Source organism: Salvelinus fontinalis, chromosome 42, assembly GCF_029448725.1.
Source record: "Salvelinus fontinalis isolate EN_2023a chromosome 42, ASM2944872v1, whole genome shotgun sequence".
Classification (NCBI taxonomy): Eukaryota; Metazoa; Chordata; class Actinopteri; order Salmoniformes; family Salmonidae; genus Salvelinus; species Salvelinus fontinalis.
The window spans coordinates 5,531,828-5,548,940 of record NC_074706.1 but is presented as its reverse complement, the minus strand read 5'-3'; the positions used below and the strand labels follow the sequence as shown (position 1 = coordinate 5,548,940).

Here is a 17,113-nt window from a genome sequence, read left to right as displayed (position 1 = left end):
GAAGTCAGTAGTGGTTGACTAGATACTGTAGAAGTCAGTAGTGGTTGACTAGATACCGTAGAGGTCAGTAGTGGTTGACTAGATACCGTAGAGGTCAGTAGTGGTTGACTAGATACTGTAGAGGTCAGTAGTGGTTGACTAGATACTGTAGAGGTCAGTAGTGGTTGACTAGATACTGTAGTGGTCAGTAGTGGTTGACTAGATACTGTAGAGGTCAGTAGTGGTTGACTAGATACTGTAGTGGTTGACTAGATACTGTAGAGGTCAGTAGTGGTTGACTAGATACTGTAGTGGTCAGTAGTGGTTGACTAGATACTGTAGAGGTCAGTAGTGGTTGACTAGATACTGTAGTGGTTGACTAGATACTGTAGTGGTTGACTAGATACTGTAGAGGTCAGTAGTGGTTGACTAGATACTGTAGTGGTTGACTAGATACTGTAGTGTTTGACTAGATACTGTAGTGTTTGACTAGATACTGTAGTGGTTGACTAGATACTGTAGAAGTCAGTAGTGGTTGACTAGATACTGTAGTGGTTGACTAGATACTGTAGTGGTCAGTAGTGGTTGACTAGATACTGTAGAAGTCAGTAGTGGTTGACTAGATACTGTAGTGGTTGACTAGATACTGTAGAGGTCAGTAGTGGTTGACTAGATACTGTAGTGGTTGACTAGATACTGTAGAGGTCAGTAGTGGTTGACTAGATACTGTAGAAGTCAGTAGTGGTTGACTAGATACTGTAGTGGTTGACTAGATACTGTAGAGGTCAGTAGTGGTTGACTAGATACTGTAGAGGTCAGTAGTGGTTGACTAGATACTGTAGTGGTTGACTAGATACTGTAGAGGTCAGTAGTGGTTGACTAGATACTGTAGTGGTTGACTAGATACGGTAGAGATCAGTAGTGGTTGACTAGATACTGTAGAGGTCAGTAGTGGTTGACTAGATACTGTAGAGTTCAGTAGTGGTTGACTAGATACTGTAGAGTTCAGTAGTGGTTGACTAGATACTGTAGAAGTCAGTAGTGGTTGACTAGATACTGTAGAGGTCAGTAGTGGTTGACTAGATACTGTAGAAGTCAGTAGTGGTTGACTAGATACTGTAGAAGTCAGTAGTGGTTGACTAGATACTGTAGTGGTCAGTAGTGGTTGACTAGATACTGTAGAAGTCAGTAGTGGTTGACTAGATACTGTAGAGGTCAGTAGTGGTTGACTAGATACTGTAGAGTTCAGTAGTGGTTGACTAGATACTGTAGAGGTCAGTAGTGGTTGACTAGATACTGTAGAAGTCAGTAGTGGTTGACTAGATACTGTAGAGGTCAGTAGTGGTTGACTAGATACTTTAGAGGTCAGTAGTGGTTGACTAGATACTGTAGTGGTTGACTAGATACTGTAGAGGTCAGTAGTGGTTGACTAGATACTGTAGTGGTCAGTAGTGGTTGACTAGATACTGTAGTGGTCAGTAGTGGTTGACTAGATACTGTAGTGGTTGACAAGATACTGTAGTGGTCAGTAGAGTTTGACTAGATACTGTAGAGATCAGTAGTGGTTGACTAGATACTGTAGAGGTCAGTAGTGGTTGACTAGATACTGTAGAGGTCAGTAGTGGTTGACTAGATACTGTAGTGGTTGACTAGATACTGTAGAGGTCAGTAGTGGTTGACTAGATACTGTAGTGGTTGACTAGATACTGTAGAAGTCAGTAGTGGTTGACTAGATACTGTAGAAGTCAGTAGTGGTTGACTAGATACTGTAGAAGTCAGTAGTGGTTGACTAGATACTGTAGAGGTCAGTAGTGGTTGACTAGATACTTTAAAGGTCAGTAGTGGTTGACTAGATACTGTAGAGGTCAGTAGTGGTTGACTAGATACTGTAGAAGTCAGTAGTGGTTGACTAGATACTGTAGACGTCAGTAGTGGTTGACTAGATACTGTAGAGGTCAGTAGTGGTTGACTAGATACTGTAGAGTTCAGTAGTGGTTGACTAGATACTGTAGAGTTCAGTAGTGGTTGACTAGATACTGTAGAGTTCAGTAGTGGTTGACTAGATACTGTAGAGGTCAGTAGTGGTTGACTAGATACTGTAGAAGTCAGTAGTGGTTGACTAGATACTGTAGTGGTCAGTAGTGGTTGACTAGATACTGTAGTGGTCAGTAGTGGTTGACTAGATACTGTAGTGGTCAGTAGTGGTTGACTAGATACTGTAGAAGTCAGTAGTGGTTGACTAGATACTGTAGTGGTCAGTAGTGGTTTACTAGATACTGTAGAGGTCAGTAGTGGTTGACTAGATACTGTAGAAGTCAGTAGTGGTTGACTAGATACTGTAGTGGTCAGTAGTGGTTGACTAGATACTGTAGAAGTCTGTAGTGATTGACTAGATACTGTAGAGGTCAGTAGTGGTTGACTAGATACTGTAGAGGTCAGTAGTGGTTGACTAGATACTGTAGTGGTTGACTAGATACTGTAATGGTCAGTAGAGGTTGACTAGATACTGTAGAGGTCAGTAGTGGTTGACTAGATACTGTAGTGGTCAGTAGTGGTTGACTAGATACTGTAGTGGTCAGTAGTGGTTGACTAGATACTGTAGTGGTTGACTAGATACTGTAGAGGTCAGTAGAGGTTGACTAGATACTGTAGAGGTCAGTAGTGGTTGACTAGATACTGTAGAGGTCAGTAGTGGTTGACTAGATACTGTAGAGGTCAGTAGTGGTTGACTAGATACTGTAGAGTTCAGTAGTGGTTGACTAGATACTGTAGAAGTCAGTAGTGGTTGACTAGATATTGTAGTGGTCAGTAGTGGTTGACTAGATACTGTAGAGGTCAGTAGTGGTTGACTAGATACTGTAGAGTTCAGTAGTGGTTGACTAGATACTGTAGTGGTCAGTAGTGGTTGACTAGATACTGTAGTGGTCAGTAGTGGTTGACTAGATACTGTAGAGTTCAGTAGTGGTTGACTAGATACTGTAGAGGTCAGTAGTGGTTGACTATATATTGTAGTGGTCAGTAGTGGTTGACTAGATACTGTAGAGTTCAGTAGTGGTTGACTAGATACTGTAGAGGTCAGTAGTGGTTGACTAGATATTGTAGTGGTCAGTAGTGGTTGACTAGATACTGTAGTGGTCAGTAGTGGTTGACTAGATACTGTAGTGGTTGACTAGATACTGTAGTGGTTGACTAGATACTGTAGAGGTCAGTAGTGGTTGACTAGATACTGTAGAGTTCAGTAGTGGTTGACTAGATACTGTAGAAGTCAGTAGTGGTTGACTAGATACTGTAGAAGTCAGTAGTGGTTGACTAGATACTGTAGAGGTCAGTAGTGGTTGACTAGATACTGTAGAGGTCAGTAGTGGTTGACTAGATACTGTAGAGGTCAGTAGTGGTTGACTAGATACTGTAGTGGTCAGTAGTGGTTGACTAGATACTGTAGAGGTCAGTAGTGGTTGACTAGATACTGTAGTGGTTGACTAGATACTGTAATGGTCAGTAGAGGTTGACTAGATACTGTAGAGGTCAGTAGTGGTTGACTAGATACTGTAGTGGTCAGTAGTGGTTGACTAGATACTGTAGTGGTCAGTAGTGGTTGACTAGATACTGTAGTGGTTGACTAGATACTGTAGAGGTCAGTAGAGGTTGACTAGATACTGTAGAGGTCAGTAGTGGTTGAACGTACCTTGACCAGCTCCATGACCAGGTAGAGTTCAGTGGGTGTGTCCACCTCGTCTATCAGCTGGATAATGTTGGGGTGTTTGACTCTCCTCAGCACTGCCACCTCATTCTCTATCAGGTGCTCCTGCGCGCGCACACACACACACACACACCCACACACGCGCGCGAACACACGTGAACACACACAGAGAGTGGACAGTGGTTAGGTATTCCATCCTGCATTATTAACCCCCAGGCAGACAGACATGTAGTAGTTCATTGTGTTGATCTTTGATCCTGTTAATCTCATGGAATCAGATTAGAGATTTATCATGTTTTATTCATGTCTTTTTTATTGTCAGCTGCTCTGACAGATACATGATATACATCACCTTGAGCTGAGGCTAAGCCTTCATTAGATAGTTAAGAGACCAGAGCAATCAATAGTCATTTATTTAGAGTGTCCTCTTGTCTGAGAGAACAGTCTCTGTTGATACATGGTACTGGGGCTGTCAGCAACACTGTCTGAGAGAAGAGTCTCTGTTGATACATGGTGCTGGGACTGTCAGCAACACTGTCTGAGAGAACAGTCTCTGTTGATACATGGTGCTGGGACTGTCAGCAACACTGTCTGAGAGAACAGTCTCTGTTGATACATGTTACTGGGACTGTCAGCAACACTGTCTGAGAACAGTCTCTATTGATACATGGTACTGGGACTGTCAGCAACACTGTCAGAGAACAGTCTCTGTTGATACATGGTACTGGGGCGGTCAGCAACACTGTCTGAGAGAACAGTCTCTGTTGATACATGTTACTGGGACTGTCAGCAACACTGTCTGAGAGAACAGTCTCTGTTGATACATGGTACTGGGACGGTCAGCAACACTGTCTGAGAGAACAGTCTCTGTTGATACATGGTGCTGGGACTGTCAGCAACACTGTCTGAGAGAACAGTCTCTGTTGATACATGGTGCTGGGATTGTCAGCAACACTGTCTGAGAGAACAGTCTCTGTTGATACATGGTACTAGGACGGTCAGCAACACTGTCTGAGAGAACAGTCTCTGTTGATACATGGTGCTGGGATTGTCAGCAACACTGTCAGAGAGAACAGTCTCTGTTGATACATGGTACTGGGACTGTCAGCAACACTGTCTGAGAGAACAGTCTCTGTTGATACATGGTACTGGGACTGTCAGCAACACTGTCTGAGAGAACAGTGTCTGTTGATACATGGTACTGGGACTGTCAGCAACACTGTCAGAGAAGAGTCTCTGTTGATACATGGTGCTGGGACTGTCAGCAACACTGTCTGAGAGAACAGTCTCTGTTGATACATGGTACTGGGACGGTCAGCAACACTGTCTGAGAGAACAGTCTCTGTTGATACATGGTGCTGGGACTGTCAGCAACACTGTCAGAGAACAGTCTCTGTTGATACATGGTACTGGGACGGTCAGCAACACTGTCTGAGAGAACAGTCTCTGTTGATACATGGTGCTGGGATTGTCAGCAACACTGTCTGAGAGAACAGTCTCTGTTGATACATGGTACTGGGACGGTCAGCAACACTGTCTGAGAGAACAGTCTCTGTTGATACATGGTACTGGGACGGTCAGCAACACTGTCTGAGAGAACGGTCTCTGTTGATACATGGTACTGGGACGGTCAGCAACACTGTCTGAGAGAACGGTCTCTGTTGATACATGTTACTGGGACTGTCAGCAACACTGTCTGAGAGAACAGTCTCTGTTGACACATGGTGCTGGGACTGTCAGCAACACTGTCTGAGAGAACAGTCTCTGTTGATACATGGTGCTGGGACTGTCAGCAACACTGTCTGAGAGAACAGTCTCTGTTGACACATGGTGCTGGGACTGTCAGCAACACTGTCTGAGAGAACAGTCTCTGTTGATACATGGTGCTGGGACTGTCAGCAACACTGAGAGAACAGTCTCTGTTGATACATGGTGCTGGGACTGTCAGCAACACTGAGAGAACAGTCTCTGTTGATACATGGTGCTGGGACTGTCAGCAACACTGAGAGAACAGTCTCTGTTGATACATGGTGCTGGGACTGTCAGCAACACTTTCATTCATTCACAATGTTACAACCTGGGTTGCTGAGCTCAGCTGCTATTGGGTGGCACAGCCAAAGAAATACAGTGGCAACAACATATTCTCTCTCTCTCTCTCTTACCTTTCCACTGCACTTGGCCTTGTCAATGATCTTCAGTGCATATTCCTTCCCAGTAGACCTATAAAGACATACAGCAACACTAGTCCTTCAAATCATTGTATATCGTATTTACTGTAAATCCTTCAAACCAACCCAAATCATGGTATATCGTATTTACTGTAAATCCTTCAAACCAACCCAAAGCATGTGCAACCATCTGCCAAACCATAACATTTTTTAACAAGTTTGAAAGGCCCTTTTAATAGGTTAGCCAGTTTTGTTTCATCATAAACTAAGATTCTAAGTTCTATCCAACAGTAGACTGAACAGTGTTGCATCCCCATACACAGTCTTAGGCTGAAGCATCAGACAGTGCGTGACAGTGTATTGGAGCGTCTAGCCCTTCTGATTAGAGGAAGGAGTCTTCTCTCTGTATATTACAGACAAACTGCTGAGTCAAAAGGGAAACGGTAATGAAGTGGATTTCATGTGCTGAACTCCAGACACACGCACATACACAAACAGTAAATGCTTACTTAAATTCCATAAATGCCTATTGTCATTAAGCCTTAGAAGCAGTTATGACATGTGACATGGCGCTTATTAAGTCACATTGAAAGCTACTGATCAACGTGGCCATTTATAAATAGGGCTTTTTAAGTCCAACAGCCTAGTGAACATTCCTTACAAATATGAAAGTACAATTGGTATGCTATGAAACTTCCTGTCAGGCGAGCAGTTCAAATTAAAATAAGGTTTTAAATCCATCAATGAGATGAAGAAATGTAATATCATTCTTAATTTACATACCGTTCTACACAGTCTTTCACCACTGCAAAGTTTCCGTCTCCTATGACCTTGCCGACCTTGTACTTATCCAGGACGGTTGTGATAGAGCTACAGCTGTTGCCGTTAACTGATGAGGAGAGACGTGTTACAACGGGGCACATCAGAATGCTCTTTCAGTTACTTCCTGTGGCCCACATATATACAGACTGAAAAAAACATTAAGAACACCTTCCTAATATTTGAGTTGCCTCACCCACCTTTTGCCCTCAGAACAGCCTCAATTAGTCAGGGCAAGGACTCTACAAGGTGTCGAAAGAGTTCAACAGGAATGCTGGCCGATGTTGACTCCAATGCTTCCCACAGTTGTGTCAAGTTGGCTGGATGTCCTTTGGGTGGTGGACCATTCTTGATACACACAGGAAACTGTTGAGTGTGAAAAACCCAGCAGCGTTGCAGTTCTTGAAACAAACCTACTACCATACCCCGTTCAAAGGCACTTACATGTTTTGTCTTGCCCATTCACCCTCTGAATGGCACACACAATCCATGTCTCAATTGTCTCGAGGCTTAAAAATCCTTCTGTAACCTGTCCCCTTCCCTTCATCTACACTGATTGAGGTGGATTTAACGAGTGACATCAATAAGGGATCATAGCTTTCACCTGGATTCACCTGGTCAGTCTGTCATGGAAAGAGCAGGTGTTCCTAATGTTTTGGACACTCAGCGTAGAATGACGCACAATACCTACAAGTACTTACTCTGGTAAAACTTGCATTGCAGTGAAATTAATATGATCTCTTTGGAGTTTCCACAACTTATGTTAAGACAAAGCGGATGAAATAAAGGATCAATGCGTTTTAATCTAATCAAAGGATAAACTCATTAATTGCCCATTAACCCAGGCAGCCTAGCTCCTACCCTAGAACTAATGCCTGGCCTCTCCTAAAGAGCGCCCAGTAATATTATGCAGACACACAGCCCAAGGATGTGTTGATACCGCCTGGCTGTCTCACGCAGAAGCACACAGGTTATTTCACTAGTTCTCCGCATCACACTTCTCTGTCCCTCTGTTGTGAGTGCTGCTGTGATGCGGCACGTGTCGCTGAGTAAGCAATTCTAATATAACAACCTGAACCTGCATTGAGGCCCTAGGGGGGATTGGGGATGCATTGGGCCACGTGTTTAGGGGTGAGTGAGTGCAGGCAGGAGCTGTGAGAGTTGGCACGGAGACAGGATGACACAGGGTAAAGAGGAGAGGAGTAGAAGAAGGGAGGAGAAGAGTAGGGAGTGGAGGAGAAAGGAGTGGAGGAGAACAGAAGAGGAGAAGGGAGAAGAGAAGAAGGGAGGGGAGGAGTAGGGAGGGGAGGAGAAAGGAGTGGAGAAGAACAGAAGAGGAGAAGGGAGAATAGAAGAAGGGAGGGGAGGAGAGGGGAAGGGAGGGATGAGAACAGGAGTGGAGTGGTGAGGCAAGGAGGAGGAGAGAAAACAGAAATTAAGAAAATGTCAAAGGGGACACCTACCCTCAGGACTCATGTTATAGGCCAGCTCCAGACCGTGTGAAGACACGTTCACATTGGTGGCAGACGTGTGATGTGGCGGAATCTGGAAAGGAGGACAGAAAGAAAGTAAGAGATGAAGAGAGGAGGGAAGGAGAGAAAAAAAGAACAGAGGTCAGCATCCTTCCCCTTTCAGCCAACACTCAAGTCAAAACCTGGACACATGCATCACCATGGCAACTATAAATATCAAATATGGCACAAACAATGGATTAGAGGTCAAGGCTAGCTGGGCACAATTGTTGGTTACGCGACTCCCAATCCAATGCTTTGTTTTGACATCAATACTAGCAGGGCGATCGAATTAGCCAGTTACATCTCCAGAGTAATACAACAGGACAGGTCCGCTTCATAACATCGATCCAGAACTAAGCCCTGGGATCTAGGGACATTGACTAATGGTTTTGCTTTAAGTAGCATGCATTTGAAATCCAATATAATGCCATGACAGAGTGTGTCAGGATAACCAGCTCATGGATCCCCTTAGTGTTTTATAGTGCTTCAGAGTTCTGACAGGAAACTAATACAAAACACCCCCGCAATTAAATTGTATAGTTTGGTACTGGCACTTACCCTGTATATGGCTTACATTCTTCTGTTTGTTTGTTTCCCTCTCTTATTTCTTGTGTTTTTTTCTGTTATACTATTCTGATATTGAATACTGCACTGTCGGGAAGGGCTAGCAAGCTAAGCATTTCACTGTACTTGTGCAGGCCTTTTGAATTTTTTTCAATTGACTGATTTCCTTATATGAACTGTAACTCAGTAAAATCTTTGAAATTGTCACATGTTGGATGTATATTTTTGTTCATTATAGTTTGGTAAGAAAATGTTTGACATTAGACTTTAAATCAATTATTAGATAGGTAGCTCAATGGAAAGCTAAGAACGTGTTTTTGTAGAATCGTCTTCTCTGTATTGCTCTTACAGTTCTCCATTCTGTGGACGTTGGGTGCCTACCCAAACTCAAAACAAAAGTGAGCAGGTATGTATATCACTGTGTTAATTATGCATTTGGTGTAAAATAAGTGTTCTGCCCTTCAGAACAGTACAGGGTGTTAGGAACTGTCTTAATGGATAGGCCTCCCCTACTGTCACTTATCAGGCAGAGAAAGAGGAAACACTAACTTTAATGGATCGAAATGATGACCAATGTTGAAAATAATGAATAATTTGACGAGAGGCTTTTTCCAAAAGAGACAGCTGTGATGGCTGTTTGAATAGGTTATATGGGTTATTATAAGACTGCTTTTACAAGCATTCTTGGCTTTCACATGCGACAGAATCCGCCAAGTCATCTCAGTAATCTTTTCTATTATGGAAGAGAAGTTCTTTCAACACTTCTAGAAGTACACGGACCATATGGCTTATTTCTGTTACCTGGACTAGAAAAATGTATGCATTATTTAGTACACTCTCTAAAGGAGGAACCTCAAGGTGAAACACCTTTGACCTGGGTGGATTACATCATCAATCTTTCTTTTCAATACGTTATTTTGTGATGTCTTTCAGAGTAACTAAGTTCTATCAAACGTTATGGACCTGCCAAGTAAACACGGTGTAAGTGTTGCCAAACTGTAATAATCATCTTGAGAAGTGCTGTTGTCTCCACTGTCAACAGATTCAAGTGTTCTGGCCAACCACTATTCCTGAACTAGTGCACTTGAGGTTAAATAATTTGCTACTGGCCTCCCGGGTGGCGCAGTGGTCTAGGGCACTGCGCCACCAGAGTCTCTGGGTTCGCGCCCAGGCTCTGTCGCAGCCGGCCGCGACCGGGAGGTCCGTGGGGCGACGCACAATTGGCATAGCGTCGTCCGGGTTAGGGAGGGTTTGGCCGGTAGGGATATCCTTGTCTCATCGCGCTCCAGCGACTCCTGTGGCGGGCCGGGCGCAGTGCGCGCTAACCAAGGGGGCCAGGTACACAGTGTTTCCTCCGACACATTGGTGCGGCTGGCTTCCGGGTTGGATGTGCGCTGTGTTAAGAAGCAGTGCGGCTTGGTTGGGTTGTGCTTCGGAGGACGCATGGCTTTCGACCTTCGTCTCTCCCGAGCCCGTACGGGAGTTGTAGCGATGAGACAAGATAGTAATTACTAGCGATTGGATACCATGAAAATTGGGAAAGAAAATGGGATAAAATTTATAATAAATAAATAAATAAAATTTAAAAAATAATTTGCTACTATATGGTTATTTATAGCATATGTCTAAATATACAATCACTCTTCCTATACAGGTACATACCGTACAATATCCTTTTCTAGAGATTATAGGTGGTGTGTGTGTGAGAGTGACTTACCTTGAAGCTGTGTATACTTCGGGGGCTGGTGGGGGAGGAGCTGTTGGATTTGGTGGACTTGGGGGTGGAGATCGTACTGCTGGGGACACCATTGACTGGAGAGGAGAGAGAGAGAGAGAAAAGGAGAGAAGGAGAGAGGGAGGAAGCCATAGTAAGACAATGATAGGGCTAGGGTTGGCCCAACAGGATGTGCTGATGTGGGGAAGGGCAAACGAGAGAGGAAGTCCTTTTTGCTCTGGAGAGATGTGGCTGTTTAAAAGTGTATTACTGTTATTACATTGTGTATTCTATTTTTCTTAATTTCTTTGAACACTAAAGGAAATGCCTCTATCACAGGAAGTGATATACGATAGGGCAGGAAGTCCATGTGTGACACAACAAAGTTCACTTTGAATGGGTTTACTTTCACTTGAGTGACAAAGCTCTGTACTAACAGTTCTCCACTACGAATTCAAGTCCATATGAGTGCTAGATTTTCTTCAGGTGTATTGTGGCGTTTCGTGTCTAGAACTGCGTGTGACTGTCCAACTTCCTGTCCGGTCCCCTGTGGGGGGAAGCAGGTTGTGTTTGGCTCCAGCAGACAGACACGCAGGGTCACCCCAGGTGCCTCCGCAGGCTGCCTGGATAATCTGTCTGCAGCTAAGGCCACACGAAAGCTACGACCCTGAGGGTTCAAGGGTACCTCAAGCAGCCTACCTCCAGGAACCTCCCTGTGTCACAAACAGTCCTCTCCTCAAACAACAGGGCCAGACATGGCCTTTCTTTGGAGAAGTCGGCTGTATTGGTAATGGTAGTGTATTTCTGTGAAAGGCCTCATCTGCCACACACTCTAGGTTCTTGGCAGGTACACTGCCACACGCTGTACCCGTTCCCTAAGACAACCAATCTGGACAGTCAGAACCACCAATACAGTACAGCACCTACTAGGGAATGTGATGCCAGACAACTGATGTGATTATTCAATTCAATTAGAAGGGCTCAGTGAAAGCAGCTGAAGACTAAAGCACTGAGGCTAATTTAGTACATGGGTTTGTATCAGCCAGTCCTGCACCAGTCTGTGCTCAGATTAGATGCATACTGCAGAAGCCAGAGAGAGTTTCTGGGCCAGAGGCAGGAAGAGGGGAAAGAAAAATAGAGAGCGAAAAAGAGAGAGAGCAAGAGCCAGAGAAAGAGAGGGGGAGAAAGAGAGAGATATCCAGAGATCTTGAAATAGTCTTGGGTCAGGGTGGCAGGCCAGGGAGGTCCACAGTGGAGCAGAGCTCCTTCAGAGTAATTTATGGCACTTCCCTACACAGCAGGAGTCTGACTGACATTACAATATACTGGTCTGAAAGAGACTAACTAGACCTCTCACAGGGCCCCGTTAGCCACAAGGTCAACCTCAGGCCACGGGTGCACTGACCAAGACTCCAAGCATTCAGGAACTTCAAAAGGGTTTAATTGGTGCCCTCTGAGAAAGACTCATGTAGTGATTATTGTTAACATATTGTGGTGATGATTAAGGCCAGGAGTTATTCCTGGTTAGGCCTCATGCTCAGGGGAAAACTCAAGGTCCTAGTAATGATAGCTAGCTAGACAAAAATGAGTGGTTTGTTGTGGTTGGGTAATGGGCCAATAGAGTGGGCAGTGCAGGATGTCAACAGGCTTACCTGGGGATTTAACAGGAGACTGGCTACTGGTGGAGTAATGGATTGGTCTTCTTACTGCAGAGAGAAAGAGAGAGAGAATTGCAAAAAACTATTTTACAGCTTGAGGTTTCAATGTCCAACTTAAAGCCTCATAATCAATTTCTAACTGAGCTTAAAATAAATGTTTGGTAATTGGCCAAATGGCCTGTAGCCTGCCAAATTCCTGCAACTCTTTTTGAGGTGATTACACTAGTTAGTGTCAGATGAAAATCAGTTACTCAGTCCATCACCCAATAACTGTGTGTGTGTTTGTTTGTGTGTACGTGCATGCATGTGTATACCCATGCCAGGGGACTTGATACGGCGTGAGAGTCCAGGGCTCTTGCTCCCAGCAGCCCTCGTTGGAGTGGGCGAGCGAGCAGAGTATGAGGACTTGAGCACCCGACATTCTGTGAAGACAACACAGACAGGGTTAAAACCACACTCACACACCGACCTCATTTCCTATCTAGCACAATTCAATAGAGTCCCCAGTGTTCCAGTCAAACTATTCTAAAATAGCCTCAGCTAGGAACTAGCTCTACAATATAATTGGCTCTCTTTGAGAAAACATTAAGTACGGAGTGTTCAAGAAGTTAAGAATGCTTAATTCACGCAGAGCATTCCACAAAAAAAACTCAGTTAAGCATTTGCTTTTTCTAAACGAACACCACATGTGCAATCGTCTGTGGCTCTGTGCGCGTCATAACTCCATGAAAAATTCACAAGCTGTGGTAATTACGCTATCGTGTTTGCTGCGCTGCTACCAACGCCGTTGTGTTAGTAGCTGTAACGAATCTCTAGCTCTTCCTCCTCCTCGGACGAGGAGAGGAGAGAGGGATCGGAAGACCAATGTGCAGCGAGGTATGATGACAATGATTTATTAGACAAGACGAACACTGACACGAAATACACTTGATAATTTTGCAAAACAACAAACGAACGTAGACTGACCTAAAACATGTGAACTTACATATAACGAAGAAAGCACGAACAGGTACACGACTACAAACAAACGATACAGTCCCGTGTGGTAACATATACGACACAGGAGACAACCACCCACAACAAACAATGTGAAACAACCTACCTTAATATGGCTCTCAATCAGAGGAAACGTAAACCACCTGCCTCTAATTGAGAACCATATCAGGTAACCCATTAACCAACATAGATACACATAACATAGAATGCCCACCCCAACTCACACCCTGACTGACTAAACACATAAAAAACAACAGAAAACAGGTCAGGAACGTGACAGTAGCGTTTCACAGAGGTGCGTGCACCGGCTGACAGAGCTGCGCTGCTGGAGCAGTAGGTGTCGGGGTAACGGGGTTGGTGGTTCAACTGTTTTAGTGGTGCTGCACAGACACATAAAACAGTGGAGGCTGTTGAGGGGAGGACGGCTCATAATAATGGCTGGAACGGAGTGAATGGAATGGTATCAAACACATGGAAACCATGTGTTCAATGTATTTGATACCATTCCACTGATCCCGCTCCAGCCGCTACCACATCCTCCCCAATTAAGGTCCCACCAACCTCCTGTGATACAGACTTGTTTTAGCAGCGTTGACAGCAGACAGAGCGAGCTGCATTCAGGAGCAGCATATGACTGGTTACTGTAATGAGACTAGTGGTTAAACTGTCTGGGTTCCTGTCAGATGCTGTTAATTGGGGGGTGTTACAGTGTTAGATGCTATTATGACACCATGAACACAGAGGAGGTACCAACCAGCTGTGGCCAATTGGAGACAACTGATTCCCTATAAAGTGGACATGACCCAAGCCTGTTATTGGAGCAGACCCCAGGTGCGATTCTGTTTACTACAATGCAAGCTACTGTACCATGCACGTTTGTTTACTTGCAGTGTTGACTTTTTATATCGTTCCCTAAACCGTGTTTGGATTTGACACTGTTCTCCACAATTGAGTCTGACAGTGCAACAGCCCCTTGGGACTCCTGTAAGACACTTTGCAAAGACTTAGCAGCTGAAAAGCGGAACCTAGAGCAAACGCTTGTTTTTGAGAAGACCTAATTCTTCAAAATGGAGCATGGCAGGAGAAGTAGGACAAGGAAGCGCTAAGACAACTGAAGAACAGATTCAGCTGAAGAAACTAAACACTCATCGTTAGAACAAACACTGTTTACACCTGTGTGTGTGTTTTAAAGATGCACTATGCAGAAATCACTCTGCCATTTCCTTGTTGCTAACATTCTAATAGTTTACCTAATTTCTGTTTGTGAAAAAACAAGCAAGTATAGTGTAGAGAATCATTGTACCATATAAACTGCTGTGAAATATATTTTCAGCTGGTGTACAAAACCGAAAGTAAAAAGACAAAAAAGAAAACTTAATGGGCCATATAGAAAGAGCACATAGAACAGATCTACCGCTTCTTAGACTTGCTTTCAATGCGAGTGACAGATCTATACCTCACATTTCTATGTGAATTTTGTCAGGTTGTCCAAAAAGTGACATATTGCAGCTTTAAATGTTATGTTACAGGAGCAACACTAAGAAAACAGGATGTGGCTAGAACCTTGGGAAAAGTTTGGAGAGATGTCTAAAATTAGTCTGTTTGGATTTTATATACAGTACATCCTGTCTCCACCTTATCTAGCACAGAGGATAGGGGACTGCAGAGGAGTTGTACTGACATCGGCCTGCTTAAGATAACAATGGGTTAGCTTTGGACTAAAGAGGCCATATCCTGCTGCAGTAGGGGGTATCGCTGCGGACATCTTTTAAGTGATTTTCAAGAATGTCTTCTTCTCAACATGGGGATGGTACATATTCACATAATGACATTCACTGAAGAACCCTGGAATGGAATGTACTACTACAACCACACCATACAAAATGTGACTGCAGCCACTTTCCCCTACAGAAGTCAGGAATCTGTGTGTTCAGACCGATAGTCTCACACATACTGTAATCAATAGTCTCCTCCTCTTGGAGGAGAGGAATGACTGAAGATGTTGAGTGATGATCACACTATGTTAGCGTCATGATTAAGTATCACGAGTCACCGGAACCACTTTTAGAACAATTATGAGTCTCATTCAACTGAGAAAATTAACGTTCACTATTGTATGGTTGACAGATAATTATCATGTTACACCGTTCAGACACACTTCATCCTGACTTCTAGTATGAAAAGGGGAAAGTGGTTTGGCATTGACATCTCTTTAGGGAAGCTACACTATACTATGAGAGACAGAAAGGAGGGGTGCGTCCAAAATGGCAACCTATTCCCAAAAGAATACACTCCTTTTCACCAGAGCCCTATGGAGGCTCTATAGGGAATAGTGTGAAGTTTTTATGACCTTTATTTAACCAGGAAGTCCCATTGAGGTCAGAAGACCTTTTTGCCGAGGGAGACCTGGCATGTCCCACGCACCCTATGAAGGAAATAGGAAGGAAAGAGGGAGGAAAGGTTTGGGACAGAGAGGCCATAGAAATATAGACACTAGAACAGGAATCTACATCTATTCTATGAGAGAGACCAAGGTTTCACAACATACAGGTGATGTTAGATTTAGTTAGTCAGGCCTACCAGTCACAAAGGCTACAGAAGCCTTACCACTGTGATCCAACAGGAAGTCATCCTGGGCGTAGCGGTACTTCTCTGGGCCGCACGCGATGAACACGTCGTCCTCGCCGAAGAAGTCCTGGAGACAGGTGATCTGGGGAGAGGGAGAGAGGGAGAGAGGGAGAGAGAGAGGGAGAGAGGGAGAGAGGGAGAGAGGGAGAGAGAGGGAGAGAGAGGGAGAGAGAGGGAGAGAGAGGGAGAGAGAGAGTGAGATGTGCAGAGGAAGGTAAGCTAGAAGAGGAATCATGTGTAGGTCCTTGAGTTTAGAGGAAAAACTCTGGGCACTAGTTATAGAAATATTATGGGCCCTCGCGAGACATCTTCTAAAGGTCTGTTGGGGTGTACCCATGCTATGCATCTCTGTGGAGAATCAACTCATTTCATTTGTAGAAACAGTAGCTCATCCGCCATTTAATATGCAGACAGAAGCCAAATGGGAATCCAATCGTTTCACACCCTATTGTACTCACTATTGCATCATCTCTGTGTGAACATCCCACTCTCCAGGACATAGTCTTTCAGATGGTTCTACTAAACACCATTATATTATAGCTGGATCCCACTCTGGTACAACTGGAGGAGAAGAAGGGGACATTATTATAATACATGTCATGTTGTTGAAGGATGTCTGTGGTATTTCATTATTTTCCTCGCATCACTGTGTGTGTGTGTGTGTGTGTGTGTGTGTGTGTGTGTGTGTGTGTGTGTGTGTGTGTGTGTGTGTGTGTGTGTGTGTGTGTGTGTGTGTGTGTGTGTGTGTGTGTGTGTGTGTGTGTGTGTGTGTGTGTGTGTGTGTGTGTGTGTGTGTGAGTCGCTACATGCTGACGGCTCGCTCGAACAGCCCAATTAAAATCTGTCTGTGATGTGATAGCTCTTTCATGGTTGCTAAGCTCAGTGCCACAATGGACGAGGCAACACTTTACAGCTTACATCAAAGAGCTGAGGGTCAAAATATCCCAACAATAAAGTACTGCAGAGTCTAAATACACTGTCATGTGAGGAAATCACTGCAGCAAGCATTTCTGTTGCATAGACTGTTTCTTTATCTCTCTCTCTTTCACCTTCCATCTCCATTTTGTCTTCTCTCCACTTCCAGGTTAGTGTTTTTCGTCATGAATCTTGCCCTGGAGGCAGCTCTGCAGATTGGTCACTAGCTGGCACATGATTCTAAACCTAACCGTAACCACACTGCTAGCCCTAATGCCTAACCCTAACCTTACATTCATTTTGACTTGCAGCTGGCCCATCTAGCGGACATCTCTCAGTTCTGCCTCCAGGGCAAGATTCATGACAATAAACGTCAACCTGCCTTCCACCTCTCCTTTCTCTCATGTAATATCGATAGCTACCATGATTTAATCGCACAAAGCAGGAGGGAGTTGCGC

The 17,113-nt window shown here is 44.2% G+C and overlaps 1 protein-coding gene across 5 annotated transcripts in view; it reads right to left on the bottom strand.

Moving 5' to 3' along the window:
- Positions 1 to 17,113, bottom strand: part of LOC129841403 (serine/threonine-protein kinase DCLK2-like) — a 116,035-nt gene that overhangs the window by 54,577 nt on the left and 44,345 nt on the right. For 4 of the 5 annotated variants that reach the window (XM_055909665.1, XM_055909666.1, XM_055909667.1 and 1 more), the window contains exons 3-10: positions 15,693 to 15,822; positions 12,431 to 12,538; positions 12,111 to 12,164; positions 10,462 to 10,556; positions 8,130 to 8,211; positions 6,631 to 6,736; positions 5,842 to 5,899; positions 3,665 to 3,784 (exon numbers count right to left, since the gene is read on the bottom strand). In XM_055909665.1, coding sequence (XP_055765640.1) covers positions 3,665 to 3,784; positions 5,842 to 5,899; positions 6,631 to 6,736; positions 8,130 to 8,211; positions 10,462 to 10,556; positions 12,111 to 12,164; positions 12,431 to 12,538; positions 15,693 to 15,822 — 753 coding nt within the window. The remainder of the gene's footprint in view (positions 1 to 3,664; positions 3,785 to 5,841; positions 5,900 to 6,630; positions 6,737 to 8,129; positions 8,212 to 10,461; positions 10,557 to 12,110; positions 12,165 to 12,430; positions 12,539 to 15,692; positions 15,823 to 17,113) is intronic. The other variant, XM_055909664.1, reaches the window with a different exon arrangement.